Source organism: Lynx rufus, unplaced genomic scaffold (assembly GCF_022079265.1).
Source record: "Lynx rufus isolate CCGP_SWC_20201006 ecotype Redwood Valley unplaced genomic scaffold, mLynRuf1.p SCAF_11, whole genome shotgun sequence".
Taxonomy (NCBI): domain Eukaryota; kingdom Metazoa; phylum Chordata; class Mammalia; order Carnivora; family Felidae; genus Lynx; species Lynx rufus.
The window spans coordinates 68,084,929-68,108,876 of NW_025814825.1; the positions used below are offsets into that span (position 1 = coordinate 68,084,929).

Here is a 23,948-nt window from a genome sequence, read left to right on the forward strand (position 1 = left end):
CTGCGGCGCATCCCGTGGGCGGGGCGCGCGCCCCCACGGCCAGCCTCCCGCAGCGCGGGCTCACCTTGCTCGTCCAGCAGGATGTTGTCGGGCTTGACGTCCCTGTTGCGGGAGCAGGAAGTGGGGAGATGGTCCGGGAGCCCTGGTCGTGCCTTGCAGTCCCGGGCAGGGCTGGCGGTTCCCTCACGGCCCCTCCCCACTCAAGGCAGAGGCCCCAGAGACCCAAGTGGGCCTTGGGAAGATGCCACCCGGCAATTCTGACCGAGCCAGGTGAAGGGAGCCGTTCCGGTTTCTGGTGAAGTGCCCCTCCCACCTGGGTGAGGCCAGGAAGACAGCAGGAACGTACTGGACACAAGCGTGCCAGAACCCCCAGAGGACAGCAGAACGCCGTCCCCAGCGCCCCAGGCTGGCTCCTCTCCCAGCGCCCCCCTTCGTGGCTGGCCCTTCCCCAGCCCCCCCCCCCCCCCCGGGCTGGCCTCTCCTCAGAGTCCCGGGGCTGCACAGAATTGACGACTTGGGCCTCTGCCTTGCACCAACTGGCCTCAGGCCTCACCCTGCTCGGTAAACGTTCGCTGCCTGAACTGTGACCAGACAGCAGAACCCCCAGGCAGACGCACAGAGACCCCATCTACTTGGCTTCGTAATGTACCACATGGGCCTCCTCGTTTCGTTCTGCGGATGCAGCTCTGTCTTCCTAACTTCATCTGCTTTCAGCTAATGTTACAATCAGCCCGATTCCCCAGGGGCACGGCAATGAGCGAACGGACTCCGGCTAGGGGTGGCGGGGACCCGGCAGCCGAACAGCCCAGGTGAGGGCCGCCCTGATCCCGGCCGAGCCGGGGCCGCTCGCCCCGGACCCACCCCGAGGTGGACATCAGGTGCGCAGCCTTGGAGCCAGGCGCTGGCTGGCCCAGGTGCCCCGCCTGGGGGCGGGGGGTGGCCAGAGCAGGCAGGAGCCTGCCCGGGAGGCCGTCAGGTAGGCACACACCTGTGGATGATGTGCTGACTGCGCAGGTAGTCGAGGGCCAGCGCCATCTCGCAGATGTACAGCCTCACCGTGTCCTCGGAGAACTGGACGTTCTGCTGCAGGTGGTAGCGGAGGTCCCCGCCCAGGAGCAGGTCCACCACCATGAACATGTCCTCCTCGTCCTGGAAGGAGTACCTGCGGGCGCCGGGGGAGGACCTGGCACACACGCACGGCTGGGGAGCCGGGGTCGCAGTTCCGTCCACAGATGGAATCCACAGACGCCACACCCGACGAACCCCCACCTCCCACGGGCACTCTCCGGGAGCAGGGTCCCGCCCGGGGTGCTGACCCGGCTCCTGCTCGGGAGCCGCTCTGGCCGGGACCCTTGGGGAAGATGGAGGGGCCTGTCCTGATGGGAGAAGCCCAGCTGGGGGCAGAGACATGGGAGTGACCGGTGGAGAGAAGGATACATCGTCTCTGGCCATTTCCCTGCTGCCCCTCTTCTCTCAAAAGGGGATAAAAGCATCTGCTTTGGAGGACCTTAAGGAATGGAGACCTCAAGGCGAAATGCTCAGGCAGTGCTGGGCAAGGGGCCGCTTCTAACAACCGTGGTGGTGGGGACGGTGGTGATGGTGAGGGTGGGGGTGGGGATGGTGATGATGAGGACAGTGGTGATGACGGAGATAACGGTAGTCACAAGACAACATTTAAGGACCTCCTTCCGTTTTGTAATTTCTTTTGTGAGCTCTCAGAGGGCAGTCTTACTGTTGAGCAACTGGCTCTTTCCAAAATAAAGTCACGGGGCGCCCGGGGGCTCAGTCGGTTAAGCGTCCAGCTTTTTTTGGCCCAGGTCATGATCTCACAGTTCGTGGGTTCGAGCCCCCATCAGGCTTCACGCTGACAGTGCAAAAAGCCTGTTTGGATCCTCTCTCTCTTTCCCTCCGCCTCTCTCTCTGCCCCTCCCCTGCTCGTGGTCTCTCTCTCTCTCTCTCTCTCTCTCTCTCTCTCGAAATAAATAAGCTTAAAAAAAAGAAGAAAGTTACAAAGAATTGATTTTTTTCACGTGATGTTCCTCTCGCTGCCCACCGGAAGCCACCCTGTCCTCATCTCAGGGGCAGGTGGCCTGGGGAGGGGATATGGGACCAGAGGGCAAAGGGACTCGGAAGGCCAGGCTCCGGGACAGGCCAGGAGTCCTGGGGAGCAGTGGACAAGAGCAGGCGGCCTCCCACGCCGGGAGCTGAGGCTGCGGCGGCCCCGTCCTGGTGGCGGGAGGCATCCCTGGCAGGCCCGCCCGTGGGGCTGGGGTGCTGGCCGCAGAAGCAGGGCAGGAAAACATCATGCTGACGGGTCACGTCCCTCAGCCGTCCTACGTGGACCACTTTGTCCGTGTACGTGCGTCGCTAATTCTGCACTGGGGACCACTGCCACCCCTGCTCCACAGACGGGATGTCGTCTGCCGCGGCAGGAGGAGTTTGACGCGGGAGCCCGTGCTCCTGGCCACTAGGCACGTGGCCTCCCAGAGAGAGCCCCAGAGGGTGCGGAGGGAAGCAGAGGCCCCCCAGGTGGGAAGTCCTGGGTCTTCTATCTCGGCAAGCCCCAGGGCCGGTGTCACGGTTGAGGGTCGGCCACACACGGCAGCCCCTTCCTGAGAGGCTGCAAGCAGGCCCGGCCCGGTGAGGCCCTCCCTGGCCGGCACAGAGTGCCGGGTGGGTTCGAGGGGTGCTTGGACGCCCCTAGCTTTAGAACCACGGCCCCAGGATGCCGAGAAGACCGCCATGGAGCACACGGTGACACCGTGTGGCCCCGCCGGCCCCTCTGCTTGCCTGGACACTAGACATTCGTAGGGACATCGGGCCACAGTGAGGGAGGCCCGGGGCCGCGTGCAGGGGTGAGGGGCTGGAGGAGGCCCGGGCAGCCGGGCTCCACCGCCCTGGGCCCTGCTCAGCACCTCGCCCTCTTCCCACAACCACGTGGGGAAGGCCACCCCCCCCCACGCACAGCCAGCTCCTTCCTCCTGCCCGGTCTCCCCCCGGAGCGGGACCACGGTTCCGGTTCCGACGGGGAGAGCTGGCTGCGGGCTGCTGTCCACGGCGCGGTACCCTCCCACCTGCTGCGGCCCAGGTGAATAAGCGAAGGGGGACCTGCGGCTCTGAGTGCGTCCTGCAGGAGCTAGCACCAGGTCACTTTCAACGGTGCACCATCCCCGCCTCCCTCCGGTCCCGATGCCGCTCGGGCGGCCTCTCCCTCCATGTTGGGCTAACGGACCCTCCCAGTGGGGGCGGGGCTAGGCTCGTCTCTCACACGCCTCCCAGCTGCAGCAGCACCTGTGCCCACAGAGGGCCCTCGGGAACGCCACCGGGTCTGTGAGCCCATCGGGGAGCACAGACCCCAGGACGGGAGGCCGTCAGGGAAGATTCGGGGAGGACCCCGGCGGGGAGGACTCTCGTGCAGCCCGACGCTCACGGAAGAGAGAGGAGGGTGATCTCACTGCAGCCTGTGTCTGCCTCCCCTCAGGGGCTGGTCTTGGCGACCATTCTAGGGAGGAACTCAGGCCCCCAAAACTCTCCCCCACTGGCTTTAGCGCCAGAAACTCCAGGGGCCACAGGCCTCCTTCCGGGGAAAGCCTGGGCTTCCCGTGGGTGGGAAACCTGCATCAACACGTGCGTCGCGCACACCTGGACGGCGCTGGCCCTGGGGAACCTGAAGGTGAGCGTGTGGGGGTGGGCCGTGGGCGTCAGGGCATCCCAGAGGCAGGAGAGGGGGGAGCAGCGGGGAGGGGTGCCGGGGGCAGGGGAGGGTGGCGGCGGGTCCAGCCTGGGCTCTGTGCCCGCGAGGCGAGCTCACGCACCACAGGTTCACCAGGAAGACGTGCTCGATCTCCTGCAGGATCTCCAGCTCCCGGAACACGTTGCGCACCTCGTCCCGCTCGATGCAGTGCTGCTTGTTCATGTACTTCATGGCGTACATCTTCTCCGTGTCCCGCTTCTGCACGATGCACACCTGGGGGCAGAGAGCGCTTCAGGTGGATGCCACCACCCCACCTCCCACGCTGGCCACGGCAGACGTGACTCGGGAACGACTGAATGTCTTTGGTGGGGCAAATTCCTGTGCAAGGCGCCTGCGGAAAGCAGGCAGGACCCAGCCAGGAGCACGGCGCTGGGGCCCAGGAACCCCACCCCCACCACCAGTGGTGACCCACTGCCCCTTCCTGGGGCTCGGAGCAGCAGCTGGCTTGGAGGGCCGCTGGGGACGAAGTGGGGAGACCCCTCAGCCAGAGCCCTGCACCTGGGAAGGCCCCAGGCGTGAGAGCTGCTGTCCTCGTCACCCCTGAGCCACCATCCCCAGAGCAACAGGGACCCTCCTACGATGGCGGGGCCCCTGCACGGCTCTCAAGTGCTAATCCCACCCAGCACGGAGCTGCGAAGTCCATTCGCGATGTTGGCGGCATTTGCATGTTGGGCAGAGGGTGGGGGTGCAGGGACAGTAGAACCACAGAAGCAGCACAGACTCGTGCGAGCCCGAGTGGCCAAGGGGCGTCCATCAGAGCCACGGACAAAGGTCTCCAACAGCAAACGGGGCTAACGCACAAAATCACAGGCCGGGGGCCACGTTCCCCACTCAAGTCATCGAGGGACCTCTTGACAGAAAGTCCAAGTCACTCCTGAGGGTCCCCACAGCCTTTGGGCTCCAGGTGTTCAAGTAGCCGGAGCTGGGGGAACTCGAGGAGCGGGGAGACTGTCGGGGGGCCCACCCAAAGGCAGGTGGCCTGGACCTGACCGGAAGTGTCAGTGAGCATCAGGGTCGCGGGCCAAACCCGCGGGATGCAGCCCTTTTGGGTGAAGCCCACGGTCCCTCACCTGGGAACACATCCTAAGACACGAAGGTGTTCTGTGGGTTTTTTTCAGAAGATGTTTACCAGTTGAGCAAACCGCTCATCACAGACTTTCAACCAACCTGGGCATCCAGCAACCTTATGGACACCGGGCAAGTGAGCTCAACGAAATGCCACACGGCCACTGAAACTGTATTTATAAACACTGTTAAGCACGTGTGACGACTTTCATAAGGCCAAGCAAAACCGCGAGGCTGTGCCATTTAATGCGGACGCGGCGATGACGTACCCGACGCGGCAGAACCGGAACTGAGCACAGGGCACGCACCGCCCCTCACTCTGGCTCCCGCATCGTCACCGTGAGGGCGTCTGGTGGCAGCGCTGCCCCACGGTGGGGAGGCAGCGGTGACTGCTGGCTTCGGGGTGCCGGACACAACTGAGCAGCCTGCGTGCTGAATCCCCCCATCCGCCAGGGACAGGACCCTCGTGAGGCACAGCAGCACCGGGCACACCTCCCTGCCAGCCCCAGACGGGCAAGGCGTGTGGCGTGGCGCCCGCGTGACACCCACGTGACATCTGCGTGACGCCCGCGTGATGCGCCTGGGCAGCTCCCACCTCAAACCCGCCCAGGGGCCGTGCAGGCCACCGAGACCCCCGCAGAGCTCTGCCTACAACTGCCTCTGGCTGGGCTGACTCCCCAGAAAGCCCGCAGTCCGGGGCCGGGGACCTGACCTCAGACCTGCGTCGTTTCGGGCGTCCAAAGACCCCCATCTGCTCTTGATGCCGTGAGAGTCAAGGCCCCCACCCTTGTTGTTCTGCCCAGACTCGAGGGGGGGGGGGGGCGACATGCAGGAGCCCCGTCCCTGAGGGGGGGCAGAGCAGGGCCGGGAAGGGAGGCCACGACCAATGTCCTGCCCTAACCTTGCCGCCAGGCCTTCCCACGCAGAGAGAGGTTTGGAGCCATCCCCGTCCTCCTGACTGTCCCCCAAAGGGAACAGCGGGGGCCACTTCTCTGACAGGAGCATAAACAGTCATAAAAACATCCCCAAGGGGCGTGGGGACGGGCAGAGCTCTGCTGGTGGGGACGGGGGCAGTGACCACTGTGCCCGCCGGCTCCCCCGTGGGGACCTTGCACGTTCGGGGACCCCTGCTGACCGGGATGAGGCAGGGCGCCAGGCTGGGTCTGAGAAAGAGATGCCCAAGCCACAGGGCTGCCCCCGCCCCCTGGATCCCCCCGTTGCTCTCCCGGCCCCTGTGGCCACACACAGCAGACAGACCCCTGTCCGGGAGCCCTCGGGCCGCCCTCGTCCCTGGGCCCGTCCTCCGTCATCCGCTCCTCGCCGGCTGTCCAGCGGCCTCCCCAGCGGCTGACCCTCCCTCTCCCCACCTGCTAAACGTGAACGTTACGCTGGCTCGCAAGCCTGTGAGAAGTCAGGACCTCTCGTGCTCACGCGTCCACTGACCACGGCTTTGTCTCTGCCACGCTCAGCTGGCCAATGGCCTCAAAGACATCCACGTCCTGGTCCCTGAGCCCCGCGACACGTGACCTTCCCGGGAGATCATCCCGGACTGTTCAGCAGGGTCCTCATGAGCAGGAGGCGGTGGGAGACGTGAGCCGCAGGGTGTCTGGGCCAGAGCGGGCAGCGCGGACCCGGCCGCTTCAGTAACTGACTCGTTTCTCACAGCTCTGAGGCTGCACGTCCAAGACCAAGGTGCTGGCAGATTCCGTTCCCGGTGGGGGCCCGCTTCCGGTGCTCACGTGTCCTCAGCAGCCTGTCCTCCGTGGGCGCACGCACAGAGCTCTGGTCTCCTCCCCTCCCCTCCACAGGTGCCCGACACTGACGCCATCACCCGCCCGCCTGCACACCCTCCGCTAAGCCTAAGCCCCCCCCAAAGCCCCCACCTCCAAATACCATCACACGGGGAGGGGGGCTTCAACATGGGAAGTCGGGGCACAGTTCAGTCCACGGCAGAAACGTGACGCCCAGAGGGAGGGGCCGCCACGTGTGGTCATTTGTCGCAGTGGCCTCAGGAAGCCACGTCCTGGGAGCTGTGAGGGACAGCCGGTGTCACTGGGCCGCGTGATCCACCTCTGCTGTGAAACGCTCTCCTTCCGAGCCGTCGGGGATGCCCTGGGCGCAGACGCAGGGTTCGGGGGCCTCGACGGATGGAGACTGGATGGAGGCCAGGCCAGACCACGAGGTCTGTAAAGCCTCTCCCGCAGACAAGGCCATTAGTGTGAGAACCGTTCCCTTTCTTGAATCTTTCCTCTCATTTCAGCCAAACGGCCCGAAGTTCGTCCACAGGATGGGCAGCCGAGGCGCTCTCCGGGCTTCCACACCCGGAAGCTGTCAACGCGGCCCAGAGAGTGGGCTTACCGGCTCCCCCGTGTCTCGGTGAGCCAGGCCTCGGATCTGGGACGTCACCCAGAAACGCAGACTGAAGGAGCCTCGAGACCCCAGCTCTAGGCAATTATGCAAATGCGTCTGATCAAGTGTGATCACAGCAATTAAAAGCCAAATCACCCGCTGTCCCCTCTGCTCTCCCGACGCTCTTCCTCGAGATTTCTGAGCTGAGTGGGGACGGCTGGAGTTCTCTCCCGCTGGCTGACGATCTGAGGGGCCCCACGGTGGCGGGCGGACTGCCCACAGGGGCTCCTGGCCGGGGTCACTGGCGGAGAAGCCCAGAGCTCCAGAAACACCTCCGCCTCCACCCGAGGGGGCACGTTCGGTGGCTCTGAGCCTGGCTGAGTCCCCCGGGGCTCTGAAGGCCTGTGCTGCCCCCAGAGCCTGGCCACCCTAGCGGATTCCATCAAGCAGCTGCCAGGAAAGGGCCTGTGAGCCATCCTAAGGGCAAATCTGCGTGCCCCCCCCCCCAACTTTTGTCAGGCCCACTTGTCTGTGCGCCGACACGGAGGGAGAGCGGATTGTGAGCCATCCTAAGGGCAAATCTGCGTGCCCCCCCCCCAACTTTTGTCAGGCCCACTTGTCTGTGCGCCGACATGGAGGGAGAGCGGATTCCGGCGTGCATCTGAAGGTGCTCTGGAAAGGCTCGCTGCGTGCGGCCCCGTGGCTGGGGACACAGCGGCCATGCGGTCCCTCCTGCCATCTCCAAGGAAATCGGCGTAGGCGGTGCTGATGGGGTTCAGCTCGCTGGGCCAGGGGCCCGGGGGGAGGTGGAGCCCAGCCGAGCAGCAAGCTGACCTCAGGGCCACCAGTACCCACAGCTCAAGGGCCCTTCCCAGCCAGAAGGAGGCAGGGCGAGCCGAGCCCAGACACAGACTCCCTGAATTTTTGGGCTCTGGGTCCTGGAAGGTTCAGAGCTCAACTGATCACAGCCGAAAACCTGGAGGGGGTGGAGGCAGAGCTTTGTCTTCATGATTTCTGGGGAGCACGACGGGACAGGAAGGGCCTGGGAGCCCCCCTCCAGACCCGGCTATGGGCCCCAGCACCACAGGGCAGGAAGGGCCTGGGTGGCCCCCGCCCAGAGCCTGACATGGGCCCCACAGATGGCAATGGTCCTCCCTTCCTGAGGTCAGCTCTCCGTCCCCACCGCCTGCTCCAGAGAGGAGGGAGGGTGTCTCCAGTGACTTTTTCTAAGTTCAGAGGGGCAGGAGAAAATCATTGTAAGACCTGGTTCCGTGACGTGTAGCCTCGGAGTCAGGGCCGGCGGGTTACAGATCCTCAGCCTCCCGATGCTGTCCTCTGTGTCCCCTGTCCTACAGAGGCCACAGGGGCCACCGTCATCTCTCCCCACGTGTCCTGTTCGTGCTGGGAAAGTGTCCAGCATCACCGGTCCAGTGACAGACCGGCAGGTCCGTGATTTAAGGCGTCCTACCTCATGGGAGCCCGAAGCTGTTTTGACCTCCTGTGACAACAAGGCTCTTGGCCTTCTTACTGTCGTTGGCAGAAAGTCTGGACCTTGGGAGGCCCGCATCATTTGCGCCCTCTTTGGGGACACCACTTGTGTCCTTTGTTAAATCATAAAAGGCTAATTGGTTTTAAGCCATACAAAGGCCAGCTGATTTAAAATCCCATTAAAATAGGTATGCCTTTAAAGATTTGGACTTTTATTCCTAAAAGGATTTTTTAGAGTGCCCTCATCCTAAATAATGTCCTGGCAGTGCCTGTGGGGAGATTAAATTAACGGAAGACTCACAGGGATGTCTTGCTACTTAGAGCCTCCATAGTGAGAAGGAGCCGGGAGTCAAGCCCACACCCCCTGTAAACTCCACCTGCGCTCCCCCAACCCCAGATGCCGGTCCCTCACTGCGACTGTGACCAAAGTCCCTCAGCACCAACCCCTCCCGTTTGGGCCCCCACCACAAAAAGTCACTGGACTACCCTATCCGTAGGGAAAGAAAAACTTAAAATTTACCCTAAGTCCTTGATAATAGGAAAAGACATCCCAGAACTCCTTGATGAAAATGTACATTCTTTCCTGGTGCCTTTGAGATGCACAGGTGGTCTCTTCGCTAGATGCGAGCCCTCTGGAGGAAATACAAGCTTCTGGCGAAATAACTCGACTTCCAATCGAGGGAAACAAGAAGGGAGCTGTTTGGGACTAAACTGACAAGTGAAACCCTCTTAAAAGTCTTTTCCACTAGAGCTGGTTAAAATGTTGGTGGGACACAGGCGACCTCAACTTCCAGAAATGCGTTTTTTTTTTTAATTTTTTTTTTTTTAGTGTTTTTATTTATTTTTGAAGGAGAGAGAGAGACAGAGCAGGAGCAGGGGAGGAGCAGAGAGAGAGGAAGACACAGAATCCGAAGCAGGCTCCAGGCTCTGAGCTGTCAGCACAGAGCCCGACATGGGGCTCGAACTCACAAACCATGAGATCATGACCTGAGCCGAAGCCGGACGCTCAACCGACTGAGCCACCCAGGCGCCCCTAGAAATGTGCTTTGGATCCAACTGGTCTTTCATAAACTAGTGAGTTTTATATGATCACACACCTGCCTCGTGTGGCACATTTCCCACCGGGGGGATGGGTGTGGCCAAAGGATTTGTAACAGTTCATCTGGGCGGCTTGAAGGAAAATAAGTGAGGAAGTATTACGTGCTTAAGTATTCTAAAACTCTCAGAAATACAGAAACTAACCCAATTTTTTTTTTAAGTTCACGTGATCTAGGAAATCTTCAGTGGAGAAAAGCTAGTTTAAGTTTGCTGCCATAACGAACACAGATGCGTCTTCAGAGTTGTTGACATTAGATATAATGCGGACGTACAACTTTCTCCACCTGGGTTTTTACTAGTCAAGTAAGTTCATTTTACCTCTATGCTACAAAATTTGTTGGCAAAAAAAATAATAATACTAACTGAAGAAGATAGGTACGTAGCTGTTTAACATCTCATGAAATTTTTGAGAGCAATCCAAGCATAATTACCAAAAAGAGAAAAAAATTAAATAGATGTAAGTAGACCAAAAGTTTGTAAATGAACTTTTCCACAATAACAAATGGCTACTTAAAAATAGTTTCCAAACTGGGGTGCCTGGGTGGCTCAGTTGGTTAAGCATCAGACTTTGGCTCAGGTCATGATCTCACGGTTCGTGGGTTCGAGCCCCACGTCGGGCTCTGTGCTGACAGCTCGGAGACCGGAGCCTGCTTCAGACTCTGTGTCTCCCTCTCTCTCTGCCCCTCCCCTGCTCACGCTCTCTCAAAAATGAATAAAGGGGCGCCTGGGTGGCGCAGTCGGTTAAGTGTCCGACTTCAGCCAGGTCACGATCTCGCGGTCCGTGAGTTTGAGCCCCGCGTCGGGCTCTGGGCTGATGGCTCAGAGCCTGGAGCCTGCTTCTGATTCTGTGTCTCCCTCTCTCTCTGCCCCTCCCCCGTTCATGCTCTGTCTCTCTCTGTCCCAAAAATAAATAAACGTTGAAAAAAAAAATTAAAAAAAAAATGAATAAAAAAATTAAAAAAATAAAGACATAAAATAGTCTTTTTGACCTCAAACTAACTTTGGGCTTTTCAGAGCGTCCCTGAGGAAAAAGATTTGTTATTTCTCCTTATAAAAATACAGAGGTTACATTAATTAGGCTTATTTGACGCATGAAGTGACACAGGGAAACGGTGAAGTTAGAAGTGTTGCTAAATCTTTACGTTACATTTGTGTGCACATGTGCCGTGATATACATGTTTCAGAAGTTATGTAAAATGACCGGAAGCTTATCAACATCCTCAGCGGTTGTTTAATCGGTCGTAATTCCAATTATCTTAAAACGTCACGTACCGTAGAAATAACCTAATTTCCTTGTCAACTGCACCACCTTTTGCAATAAACTGTCATCAGATCTGTAACTACGGCTGTTTTCAGTCTGTCCCTGTTTGGAGATGGTCACTGGTTTACCGACACTTCGTGGAAAGCTTCTTAGAACCACGTACAGACGAGAGAGTTTCATCTGCAGGAAGTCCGGGACCGGCTTCCACAGGGACCCTGGGAGAGAGGTTTCTGGAAACTGTGTGATCATGGCCCTGAGCCAGAGGAGACCTTCTGAAACTCTAAAGAAGCCGACAGCCCAGGATGGAGCACACCAGATTTAATTACGCGGGACCGAAGGAACCCGTGAGGGAGATCACCACATCTCTGACCTTTGTTTGAAACATGGCTGGTTCCCTAATGTTTGGTTTTCCAGACTTAAGAAATCCTATTTCTCCTTTCTCTCAAGCTGTCTATAGCTCCCAGCCGTCTGGTAGATTATAGCTTTGGAATGGGATGGGGACATTTGGCTTTTCTCCCCACCTGATTCCTCCAAAATTTAGCAACTGCTACCAAATACTCTGACTTTCGCGCTGATGATTTGTGTAGGTTCAACGGGAATCTGTTCCCTTAGCAGTAGGACGTGATTAAAACCATTGGTTCTATCACCAAGACTGACCGGGAGGCCACATTTGAAAGCGCGGCCAGACGTGAGAAACTCCTCCTCTGAGCTGACGGGGTCCACGCTTACCACGGGCCCGGAAATGCCAGCCTGATGCCTGCTCACGGGTTCCTGGCCCTGCAGGTGAGTAAAGACGTCACTTCTTGACAGACCCAGGAATCCCAGGGCACCTTGGGGACCCGGAGAAGACAGGAATTCATCCAAATTTCTAGGTCCTGAAGGCAAAGCCTGACCTGGTTTCTTAGCCTCAAGAGCCTACATCTGATCCGAGATTCCTCATAGAAGTTCCAGCAACGCTGACTTAAAAGGGCCTATGCGGTCAGTCACTATTCTCGCCATACTTACGTAACTGATGAGGCCACGTTTGATGAGCCTTGACTTATTTTGCAAAAAAATTAGTCTGACTTCAATCGTCTTTAATGAAAATGGGGGTTACTGTGGGGGAGAATTTTGTTTCGATGAAAGCGATGATACCCTTTGTGGGGTGTCCGCGGTGCCACGCTTCTTCCTTGTAAACCGCCTCCTGCCATTTTGTGCGTTCTGTCAATAATTAACATTTCCACATTCCCCCCCCCCCCCGATCTTTCTGACTTGGAAAAACTAAAAATGAAAACTGCCCTTTTCCCAAAGCCCAAAGCAGCTGGACAAGCTGATATAACTTCAGAGAAAGCACGCCAGCAGACCGTGTGCACGCGGCTGCGTGGGCCACTCCGGAAGCTCCCCGCGACACCCCAGGCCACCAGAGACATTCCAACTAAACACCAGGAAACGCACCCACTGCCCCCGTCTCTCCTCCCTCCACCATCCAGAGGCACTGAGACCAGTCACTTAAAATCTCAGCTGACCGCCCTCCGGGCTCAGAGTCCGTCTGGGTTTATGATTTAGTCCGACATCAACCTTTGTTTTGTCTTCGTTTCCACAGAAACGCTTCTCATTAAATACCCAACTGCTCACACTTTAGAGACAGGCGTGGCTTTGCGGGGACACCACCTGCAACGCTGAAACCCGTTTCGCTGAACTGACCTACTCTCGGGACTGACGAGTGATAGAGCAGACTGTCCACTCGGCGCCTGGACTGTGACGCTCTGGGGGAGCTTCAAGGGGGCGGGGGTGTCGCTAAAATTCGCCACTCGGGCACAACATCATGAGCTGAGACATTTACAACACCAGCAGGTGCGAGAAAGGCGCCCCCTTCCTTCCTAACAGAGAACACGCCCCACGCGGACAATGGTGGAAGATGTCCCCCCTGCACCAGGAGGGAGGTAAGGCCGAGAGACTTCTGGACAGACCTGCTTCTCACCTTCCGGTCCCCCCAGAGTGTGGTTACTCTTCCACATTGCCTCTGTCCAACCCGACGTGAAAACACGTGGGCCCAGCCACTTCTTTGGGTCTCCATGACCTCACGAGGGCTCCTGGGCCACCTAAGACTTGCACTAAATAAACGCGTCTTATGTCAGCTGACTACTCGGGCTTAGCGGCAAACCCTAACAGAGCAAAGTCTGCCTCCTGTGGGTTCTCAGGAGGACCCAGCCCAGAGGACACACCGACTTTGGACTTCTGGTCTCCAGAGCTGTGGGAAGATACACTTCTGTCGTCGGAGGCCCTGAAGCTGTACCACTTCCTTAGCGGCCCCAGGACACGGATCCTTTCCCCGCACCTTCTGGAGGTGCCCGCCTCTGAAAATACCCTGCTTCCTTCTGGTGTCGGAGACCCTGCCCGCTGGGCCCCAGCCTCTGCCCTTACCTGACACCCGCTGTCCTCTGTCCCTGCCAACCGGGCCATTTGTCACGTGGCCCCACTGCAGCCCCCTCTGACCCGCTGTGTCCTCCAGCCGGGGCCTGACCACACCACTTCTAGGAGGCCCACGGGCCGCCGGGCACTCGACAGTTGTCCGGGAGGGGCCCTGGGCTCCACCCTGGCGTCCTTCACATTGGCCACGGGGCTCCCCCGAAAGGGCTGGCGACCACCCTCGGCTGGAAAGGCTCGACCGGCCCGGCCTCCACGGTCTGCACGGTCTGGTGCCATCCCTGCTCGCGGGGACCTCGGGCGCGCAGGCCACACGGGCAGCAAGCACGGAACGGGAGCGGGAGCGCTGGGGCCTTTCACGACTGAGCCTCTGGGGCCGTCCAATCGGTTCCTCGAAAACGGCTTTCTGAGCTGCTTCCTCCAGTAATCGACTTGGGTGGACTAAGAAGAAATGCAACCGGATGGTCGCACGAGGAGTGGACTGTGCCGACCCCAGGACCCAGGGTGGTCCCTGTGAGTGCGGCGGCCGGGGGTCCCCGCGAGTGCGGGCGGCCGGGGGTCCCTGTGAGTGTGGCTGGCCAGCACGGCCCGGAAGAGCTGCTGAGCAATGACGGTAATTGCCGTGTTCGCTCAACGCTGTTTATGCGCTTTGCAGATTTAGTGATTCACCCCAAGCTCTTTTCCTCTCCAAGTAATTTTGCTCCCCAGAAAGCAAATGCCTGATGACAGGTCCTTGGAGCCTCAACACATCATAATGAAACTGCCTCCTGGTCCCTCCTGGCGAGCTTCTCCCCACGGGAAAGGCCGTCTGGCTGTGGATGGAGGGAAGAGTGGGAGCCCGGCCTCCATGGCACCAGCTTCCCGAGGGTGCCCGGCTTCACTGACCCGGGGACCCACGTCCAGACCCCACGGCGGCTACACTGACCCGGGGACCCACGTCCAGACCCCACGGCGGCTACACTGACCCGGGGACCCACGTCCAGACCCCACGGCGGCTACACTGACCCGGGGACCCACGTCCAGACCCCACGGCGGCTTCACTGACCCGGGGACCCACGTCCAGACCCCACGGCGGCTTCACTGACCCGGGGACCCACGTCCAGACCCCACGGCGGCTTCACTGACCCGGGGACCCACGTCCAGACCCCACGGCGGCTTCACTGACCCGGGGACCCACGTCCAGACCCCACGGCGGCTTCACTGACCCGGGGACCCACGTCCAGACCCCACGGCGGCTTCACTGACCCGGGGACCCACGTCCAGACCCCACGGCGGCTACACTGACCCGGGGACCCACGTCCAGACCCCACGGCGGGGCCGCCCCTAGCGGGGGGAGAGCTGGGATCAGGATCTCCCGGGCGTGCAGACCTCTGCATGCCAGACTGCCCTGCAGAGCAGGATTTTATCTGCCTCGTTCCCACGTTTCCCAGCACCTGCAACGGGGCTGGCACATAGTGAGGACGTTTTGATAAACATGTGACGAAGGGTCCAGTGCCGTCCAGAGAGGCTTCCTCTCCAGGCAGAAGGAGCAGGTGTGGCCAGGCTCCTGCCCCAGGGTCCTAGCAGGGTGCTCAGCGAGCCAACCGCGGGCATGTCCTGGCCACACGGGGCCCCTCATCCACAGACAGGCCCTCGACCAGCTACCCGGGTACTGGGGGTGGGGCTCCGCTTCCATTTTCTCATGTAATCCCCACAGCACCCTCGTCTTGAGGACGAGGGAGCAGGGTGCAGCCGGTCCCCACGAGGCCTCCACTCCGGCCTGCAAACACGGGGCCCAGCGTCCAGGCCAACCCCAATGGAAGACGTCCAGCCACCTCGACGACTTTGTTTTGTGTCTGCATCAGACAGAAGCAAATAAGCACCGGAAAGTGAGGGAGACTGGTTCTCTCCTGAAGGACTCGGGAGTGAGCTGAGCTCGTGCACGGCGGGCCGGGCCCACCTGCCTCTGGCTCCCTCCCCAGGGGCTTTATCAGCACGGCCCAGCTCTCCTGGAGCTGACGAGCTTGTCCTAAAATTCATTTGGGAAAACAAGCAAAAATAGGCAGAAAAACATTTAAAAATTTTTTTTAATTATTATTATTTATTTATTTATTTTTTTTTTTTTTTCAACGTTTATTTATTTTTGGGACAGAGAGAGACAGAGCATGAACGGGCGAGGGGCAGAGAGAGAGGGAGACACAGAATCGGAAACAGGCTCCAGGCTCTGAGCCGTCAGCCCAGAGCCTGACGCGGGGCTCGAACTCACGGACCGCGAGATCGTGACCTGGCTGAAGTCGGACGCTTAACCGACTGCGCCACCCAGGCGCCCCAGTTATTATTATTATTTATTTTTGAGAGAGATACAGACAGAATGTGAGTGGGTTAGGGGCAGAAAAAGAGGGAGATGCAGAATCCGAAGCAGGCTCCAGGCTCCGAGCCGTCAGCACAGAGCCCGACGCGGGGCTCGAGCTCACAAGCTGTGAGATCATGATCTGAGCCGAAGTCGGACGCTCAACCGACTGAGCCCCCCAGGCGCTCCCAGAAAAAACATTTAAAAGGAGAGCAAGGCAGTGACCACAGACACTAGAACTTCACCCGTGAAAGTGTGTCCTCGGGCAGGACAGGTGTTCAGGCCAAAGGGAAGGAAGAGAGAAGCCAGAAACAGACCCGCCGCAGAAAGGCTTCGTGTAGCAAAACGGTGGCATCTCAAATTTATGGGAAAGTGGACTTCTTAAAAAGCGATGTTGGAATAACCGAATCACTATTTAAAAAAAAGATACAGTTGGATCCATTCATGACAAGCCACAAGCCAGGACAGATTCCAGACGCAGTTCTAAGACGATGCACGAGATGTAGGCGTGAGAAAAGAAAACACGGTGGGGGCAGGGACGACATTCCCAGGACACAAAACCCCTGGCAACAAGGAGAAAGGTCAATAAACAAGACTACATAAAAATAAAACATTTTACGTGGAAAAGACACATAAAACTGAAAGACAACACACGGGGAAAATATTTGCAAACTGACAGCAGAAACGAAGGGCTAACATCCCTGGTATACAATGAGCCTCTAAAAAAAAAAAGACCATCAGCTCGATAGAAACACAGGCAACGGCCCGTCACTTGGCCTCCTAACACTTAAAGATGCAAGACCTTGCTTATCATGAAGTGCACTGGAGGGTGGCAGACGCCTCCCGCCCACAAAGTCACCTCGCCAAGGAGCGCTGCTCCAGTAGCCGCTGGAGGAGGGGGGATCCCCTTCGTCCCGGAGCGCCGTTCAGTGAAGGGGACAAAGGCCTTTAACCCGCAAGAGCTGTTCCCTACAAACTTCGCTGACGGCGGGGCGCCTGGGTGGCGCAGTCGGTTAAGCGTCCGACTTCAGCCAGGTCACGATCTCGCGGTCCGGGAGTTCGAGCCCCGCGTCGGGCTCTGGGCTGATGGCTCAGAGCCTGGAGCATGTTTCCGATTCTGTGTCTCCCTCTCTCTCTGCCCCTCCCCCGTTCATGCTCTGTCTCTCTCTGTCCCAAAAATAAATAAACGTTGAAAAAAAATTAAAAAAAAAAAAAAAAAAAAAAAACTTCGCTGACGGCAAGTTTGTTTTGTAAATAACTATGGCAGCTCATCAGAGAACAATCCCCCGGAAGGAGGGGGTAGCGGTGGTCATCGCTGGCCGCCACGCTCTGCCGGGGACCACGAGGTGGGGGGTGCGGTGGGGTCGAACCTGACCCGCCCCGCAGGTGGAGACCACGACGGATGCACACAAGGCAGGTGGGGAGCATGTCAGGGACCAGCACGCACGACGGCCTGGAGGCCCACAGAGGGACCACGGGGATACGGGGACACGGGAGCGGGGCCACGGACTGCCCCGGACGGGCCTCGTGTGGATGGCGTTGCGTGACATCGCGTGGGCCATCACCATCAAACCACGGAACATTTGTGAGACGTCGGGGAACGTGAACCTGCTACAAGCGACTGGCGTGAAGCATCTCAGGCGTGGGAGGGGCCGTGGTCATGCTTGAGGAGAGTCTTCCCCTCTCGCAGACACACGCTGCAAATGCCGATAAGGGGAGACACTTTCCCGGGGTCATTTCCCGGAGTGTGGGCGGGAGGCGGGCAGTGGGCGGCACTGAAACTACGCGTCCACAGAGCTGGAATGCCCGGGTGGTGCGGAACTGCTCTCCTCCTCCCCGTCTGTACCTGTGCTTGAAGTTTTCAATTTATTTTTTATTTTTTCAATGTTTTTTAAAATTTATTTTTGAGAGGGAGACAGAGCGTGAGTGGGGGAGGGGCAGAGAGAGAGGGAGACACAGAATCCGAAGCAGGCTCCAGGCTCTGAGCCATCAGCCCAGAGCCCGATGTGGGGCTTGAAGCCACAAACTGTGAGATCATGACCTGAGCCGAAGTCGGATGCTTAACCGACTGAGCCCCCCAGGCACCCCATGTGCTTGACGTTTTTTCAAAATTAAAAACTAAAAATTAGAAGATGTGAGGCCTGAGCAGGGGCCTCAGCAGTAACACCGGGTGAACCCCAAGAGCTGCCTCCCCAAGAGGCGGAGCCCACAGGACGGGCAGGTTTGTGGTGGGGGTGGGGGGAGCTCAGCATTGGTGCTGGGGGAGGCCTGGGGGTTGGGATCCTGGGGGCTGAGGGCTGAGTGCCTTGGGAACCTCGATTAGCCCACCTGAGGCGGCAAAGCCCACAGGTGGCCAGACACCCAGACTGGAAATGGACCCGGGGGGCTCCTGGGACAGCCTGGTTCCAGGGCGCCCACGCCGCCTCCCACTCCTGAAGCACCCAGGCAGCCGCACCGGCCTAGTAAAGGAAGCTTCCTTCTCACTCAGGACACACGTGGGGGTGGCCGTCCCTGGCGGGCTGTGGGCTCACCCTCCGCCGTCCACCCACGTGGCCCGCCCCAGCCACTCCGCCCAGAACCAGGTGCACCTCTCAGGCGTCAGTCCCCCAGCAGCCCCGCAGCCAGGACGATGACCACTCACACGCTGTCCGGGGACAAGAATGAGAAAGCAGGTGTGAGTATCCTTCTCCAGAATCAGCCTCTAAGGAGATGGCTATTTTAAGGCACAAAATCGAAGCCTGGGTGACCCAGAGACCAACCCAGCAAGTTCACATTGTGCTCTGGCCCACTTCGAAGCCCGTGGTCTGTTCGATGTTGCTCCCAGGGGAACCCGCCACGCTGGGTCTCTTGGCTCCGAAGGTGCCGGTCCCTGCAGGTCCCGTCCTGGCCTTGCCCTCAGCCTGGGGGGCGTCCAGAGCCGACCCCTCCACCAAGTGAGCTCCCTGTGGTAGGGAGAGGAAGGAGGCTGTGCTCTCGGCCTCTGCCCTCCCCGCTGCCCCGTCCAGTTCCTTCTCACTGGACACTGACCGCTCACAGTCCCTCCCACCAACGCACCTGGTTCTCCGACGGGCGCCTTGTGCCCCTCCCCCAACTCCTTAGGGCTTGGTCTGTTTGGTCCCAGGCATCCCTCTCCCCTCCAGAGTCATTGCCCTTTAGCCCCACCCCACCCTGCCCAGCAGGGTCCCTTTTTTGGGGGCAGAATAGACAGACCCAGGTCAGCTAGGCAGGGTCCCTCATCGGGCTGGTGGCTCTGTGGCTAAACTCTTCCTATCCGGGCACCCCAGGTAATAGCTGCTCATAAGATCACTTATGAAATTTAAATCCAAACATGGGTTCTGCAGATCGGAACCAAGATGGAAAGGCAGCCGCGCAGGAGGCCCAGGGCGCCGGGTAAGAGTTGTGAGCCGGTCCGGCACCCGGAGAAAGGCCAAGGCCAAGCCCCCCCACTAGTGTTCCAGGGCTCAGGGCCTGGGGCGTGAGCAACCTGGGCCTCACCAGCCCTGCCTGGGGGTCCGGGTCAGATGAGCCAGAACTCAGGAGGGTCTCAGGGGTGACCCTCGTTGGAGCAGGCGTCAGCCCTTCCCTGCTTTGAACGCTGAACGATACTGCATGGACGGACCACTGTTTGTCCACTCGTCCACGGTGGACACTCGGGTCCCTTCCACCTGTGGGCTCCTGTGAATTGTGCTGCTGTGAACATGGGGGTGCGGGTGTCTGAGACCCTGCTTTCAGTTCGTGAGGGGGCCCGCCCGGAAGTGGGATGCATGGGCCGTATGGTCCCGTGGGATATTTTAACGGCAGGGTTTTAATTTCTTTCAAGGTCTCTTCTGTTCATCGGCCTATTCAAGGTTTCAACTTCTTCTACCACCAACGTGGATGATTTTCTATTTGCTTGCCTTTGGATTTTGATTTTGGCAGGTGTGTGTGTATGTGTGCGTGCGTGTGTGTGTGCGCGCGCTGGCTCCCTGTGGGGTGGGATGAGGCCCCTCACTGTCCAGGGTCATTTGTGTGGCCAAGAGGGTGGAACTTTGGGGGAGAACCAGGGTGTGGGCACGTGCGTCCCAAGGTGACCAGCGCCAGGCCGCCAGCTGCGGGCTCCTGCCCACACTGCCGGCCGCGGCCCGCCTGCCTTCGGCCAAGCTTCCCGAGGTTCCCTGAGCGACCTGCGTGGCGGGGTCACCATCAAGCATGTGACGGGAACAAGAGCATGGTTTCTAAGATCCAGAGTCCAGACCTGGTGCCTGGACGTCTCAGGATGTGACCGGGTCCAGGAGCGGCAGGAATGTGACGCCTTGGAGCTCCGGCCACTGCCGCTCCCTCCCCGAGGCGCTTCTGCCATTACGGATAGTGAAGCCCCCAGAGAGGCTCCTCCCGGGTCAACTGGAGATCCTGTAGCTCTGGGTGGCTGGTCACTCGCGTCGTCTCAGGTGCTGCCAGGGCAGTCCTGGGACGTCCCCACAAACAGGGTCATAAGCTTCAGGACTGCTCTTTCCTCCCAGCCCACCTCATCTCCAGAGACCATATGAGGAGCTGGGGTCACAGGGGGGTCAGAAGTTTCCTGAATTAGTGGGGTCTGTGGCCAAGGTACATTGTGCCCTATCTTAGTTGTTTCCCCATAAACTGGAGAAATACGAGACACGCTACTCCGGCCACGTCACGTGAGGCTGGCCAGTGCTTTCCTCCCTCCACGAGTAACAGCCCAGCCAGAGCCCTCCCACAAGAGCTGGACCCTGGGGGGAAGGGGAGAGTGTCCCCGGGCCAGATTTCACAGCAAGTGCCCTAACTCAGAACCCACGGCCTCCTGATGGGTCTGGGCTGGGTGGTGGGCAGAAGGCGGCCAGGCCCACCCACCTGAAAATCGACAGCAGTAGGCACTCCCAGAGGCCTCTGTGTGAGCTCCAGCCCAGCCTTTCTGTAAGTTCAGAGAGGAAGATGGTGCCCTGGGGTGCGGGACACGCAGGGCTGCGGGCAGGAGGAGGCCCGGCCAGTGAAGGGCAGAAATCCGCCCAGAGACAAAACCAGGCCACGGGGCCAAAAGGGGCTGGGGTACAGGACAAGGGCTGGGACACTCCCGCTCAAATACCACATCGTGACCACTGCGAAGAACGCACCCAGGTCAGGGGACTCTGCACTCACAAAGGGACACCCCATGCCCAGGAGACAGGACTTTGCTTCCTACAAAGGGCTGTGCCCGTCTGTTGCCTCAACCTTTGCTTCCTGACGATCCAGCGGCCTGACCAGGTGCACACTTCAAGGAGGCTCTGTAGCCCATCATGAGTGGGGACCCAGCCTCTGCGCCAGAGACAGCATCACCGGGAGCCCAGACCTTCCAGCATGGAGGACATTGAGTCCCAAATGCCCCTGGTTCAGTCAGGAGTGGGAGTACAGGTTGGCCAAGCCAGATCCCCCCACTCCACACCCCCCACCCCGGCTGGGTACATCAGCCACAGCCAGTGACCGTCCAAGTCCTCGGCCACAGCAGCCAAGGGAGGGCAGTCAGAGGGCAGCAGAAGCCGTAGGAGAACAGGGGTAGGAGGGTGACAGGGTCTCCACTTTCCAATACGCTGGAAAAAAACTTAGAAAATAAAATCTATTCACAATAACAAAAAGAGACGATGTGCACAACAGCTCAACATATGATAACTACAAGAATGATATATAATAAACAGTAAAACGTGAGGGATTAATATGAAAATATATGACAACATTTGAACAAAAAAATACTAGATCTCTAGCTAGGTAACATAACAATCTTCTCTTAATCTTTACATGTAATTCCTACCCAGATTTCACGTTTATTTCGATCATGACAAAACTTAGGTAAAAGTTCCGTTGGAAACATACGTGAGGACAGCAGGCATCTTGTAAGAGCAGGGGGGCGGGAGGGGGACGACTTACTAGGAGTAGGGGGTAGGAAGCCAGTACAGACCCTGGGGTGCCCAGGGAGGGACGGACAGGGCAGCCCGCCACTGGCCCAGGGGCAGTGAGGCCAGGTGCAAGGTTAAATTTCTGATGGAGTAAACAAGTCTTTTCCAACCCTGAGTGTTTGCTTTGTTCTGACTAAACACAGTAATAGAGGTCTTAAAGCAAGGGCGCCTCAGGGGCAGAAAGCTGAGGGGAGGGGGGCAGGGAGGAGGAGGCTAGGGGCGGGGGGGGGGGGGGGGGGCATTCGGGAGCGGGGCGGGGACAGGCTAGGGGCGGGGAGAGAGCAGACTGGGGGCGGGCAGGAGGCGACAGGGGGCGGGGAAGGGGCAGGGAGGGTTCGGGAGGGGCAGTCCAGGAAGGCCTGGGTCAGGGAGGGGGCCGGAGGGAGCTGGAAGGAGAAGCAGCGGGAGGCTGGGGCGGGGAGGGGGCGGGAAGGGGTGCACCTCACCGACCCCCACCACATCCACCCCGAAAAGGCGGTGTGCCCGGCCCTCGAGTGTCACGGCCGCAGGGAAAGGGCAGCTGGGGAGGCAGGGCCGCCCCTTGCCCCGGGGAGGGGTGGGGCGCAGCCCCGCAGAGGGTTTGGGGTGGTTTGGGAAGGAGCACAGAAGGGCCCCCGCCCAGCAGCCCGGCCGGGACGCGCGGACGTGACACGAGGCCCCAGGGGTCACAGAGCCTCGCAGTTCCGTGCTCGCAGCCACTGTGGGCACCACTCTGCCCCCCTCGACCCGGCCCGCTCACGTGACCGCCAGGGCCAATCAAAGTGCCCCAGCACGCCCGCGTGATTGGTGCCGGGCCGCGGCACAGGGCCGCACCCAGCCAATCGGAGGGCTGCCTGGTGAGAGCGGCGCGGACGGCTCCCCGGGCCCTTCTCCTCCCACCTGACCGTCCCCTGTGTGGCTCACTTGGACTAAGGGTCACTTGCCACCGGAGGCCCCGGGCACCGGCAGACAGCGCCTGCCAATGGCTGTCACACTCGTCCCCGCGGAGGCGCGCACCTGCTCCACCTGCTCACCTGAGCTGTCACCTGTCCCGGAGCGAGGCACGCAGCTGGGCTCACACCCGCTTGGGCGCGCCGGTCCCCCGGCCCCCAGCCCAGGCACGGGCAACGCGCGAGGGTCCGCGGCAGCGGCCGCCCTCCCGGCCTCCTGCACTGGGGACGCTCGCAGGCTCCTACGCCCGGTCAGAAGAGCCGGGACAAGGCTCCTCGACCCACGAGCCGGGGGTTCTCGGCATCCAGACGGTGGACTGGCACCACCTGCTCCCACGCTCCCCGGGACGTGATTTCTCCTAGAATCGGGAACTTGGGAGGGAAAGGGGAGGTGGTGGTTAATAGGGGCAGAGTTTCGGTTTTACTAGAGGAAAAGAGTCGAGGCGACGGAGGTGGACGGAGGGGTTTCTCGCACAGCAGTGTGAACCGGCTCCATGGCCCTGAGCCGCACACTTACAAATGGTTACAATGGTACGTTTCCTGTTACGTGTAATTTATCACACACACACACACACACACACACACACACACACACAAACTGGGAAAAAACAGAAACGAAAACAATAAGCAGTCTTTGTACCCAAGGACCAGGTACAGCAAGCTTGGATAATCCATTTTCCGGAGCTGTTGTCCCCAAGGGCGGGGCAGCCACATGGCAACTGCTCACACCAAACGCACCAACCGCTTTGCCCCCATTCACTGAGGGGCATGCGTGAGCTCCGAATGTTTACACCCACTCGACCAAGAGTGGCTTTCAGAGTCATTCTTACAAGGCCAGTCTTGACTGTGGTGTCCACGTGGGGCTGAGTCCATGCAGACATCTGAAATAAGGCCGCGCACAGAGAGGCACATTGCGCCAAGCCACACACACGTGGAGCCGGTTGTGGCGAGCCTCCAAATCCTCATTCCTTCTCCAGTGGGGTCACTGCCCTAGCCCCCGAGAACAGCCGGAAGGACCAAAGCCCAGGTCTGCCCACAGTCCGGAAACCCGTCCGGCACACGGCACCCCACAGCTGCAACCTCGTTAGGGAGCAGGAAGGAGTCCTCCCACTGCACCGCAGCTTCTAAGGGTAAAGTCTCAGCAGGACCCTGTGGTTCCCTTCCCTCCCCACCTCACCACCCCGCAGAGCTCTGTTTCCGGGACCCTGTGGCCAGCTGGCTTTTAAAGCCAAGAACTGGTCAGAGGAGCCAGAACCCTGGGGTTCTGCAGACGCTGTGGGGGGTGGTGCTGCTCGGCAGCGTATGAGGGGGATGGTAGGGATGGGGAGTGGCGGGACAGTGA

General features: G+C 59.6%; 1 protein-coding gene across 3 annotated transcripts in view; it reads right to left on the minus strand.

The window, feature by feature from the left end:
* STK32C (serine/threonine kinase 32C) overlaps positions 1-23,948 on the minus strand; it is a 78,632-nt gene that overhangs the window by 7,389 nt on the left and 47,295 nt on the right. For all 3 annotated transcript variants that reach the window (XM_047072761.1, XM_047072763.1, XM_047072762.1), the window contains 3 exons: positions 3,816-3,967; positions 989-1,162; positions 65-102 (listed from right to left, as the gene is read on the minus strand). In XM_047072761.1, coding sequence (XP_046928717.1) covers positions 65-102; positions 989-1,162; positions 3,816-3,967 — 364 coding nt within the window. The remainder of the gene's footprint in view (positions 1-64; positions 103-988; positions 1,163-3,815; positions 3,968-23,948) is intronic.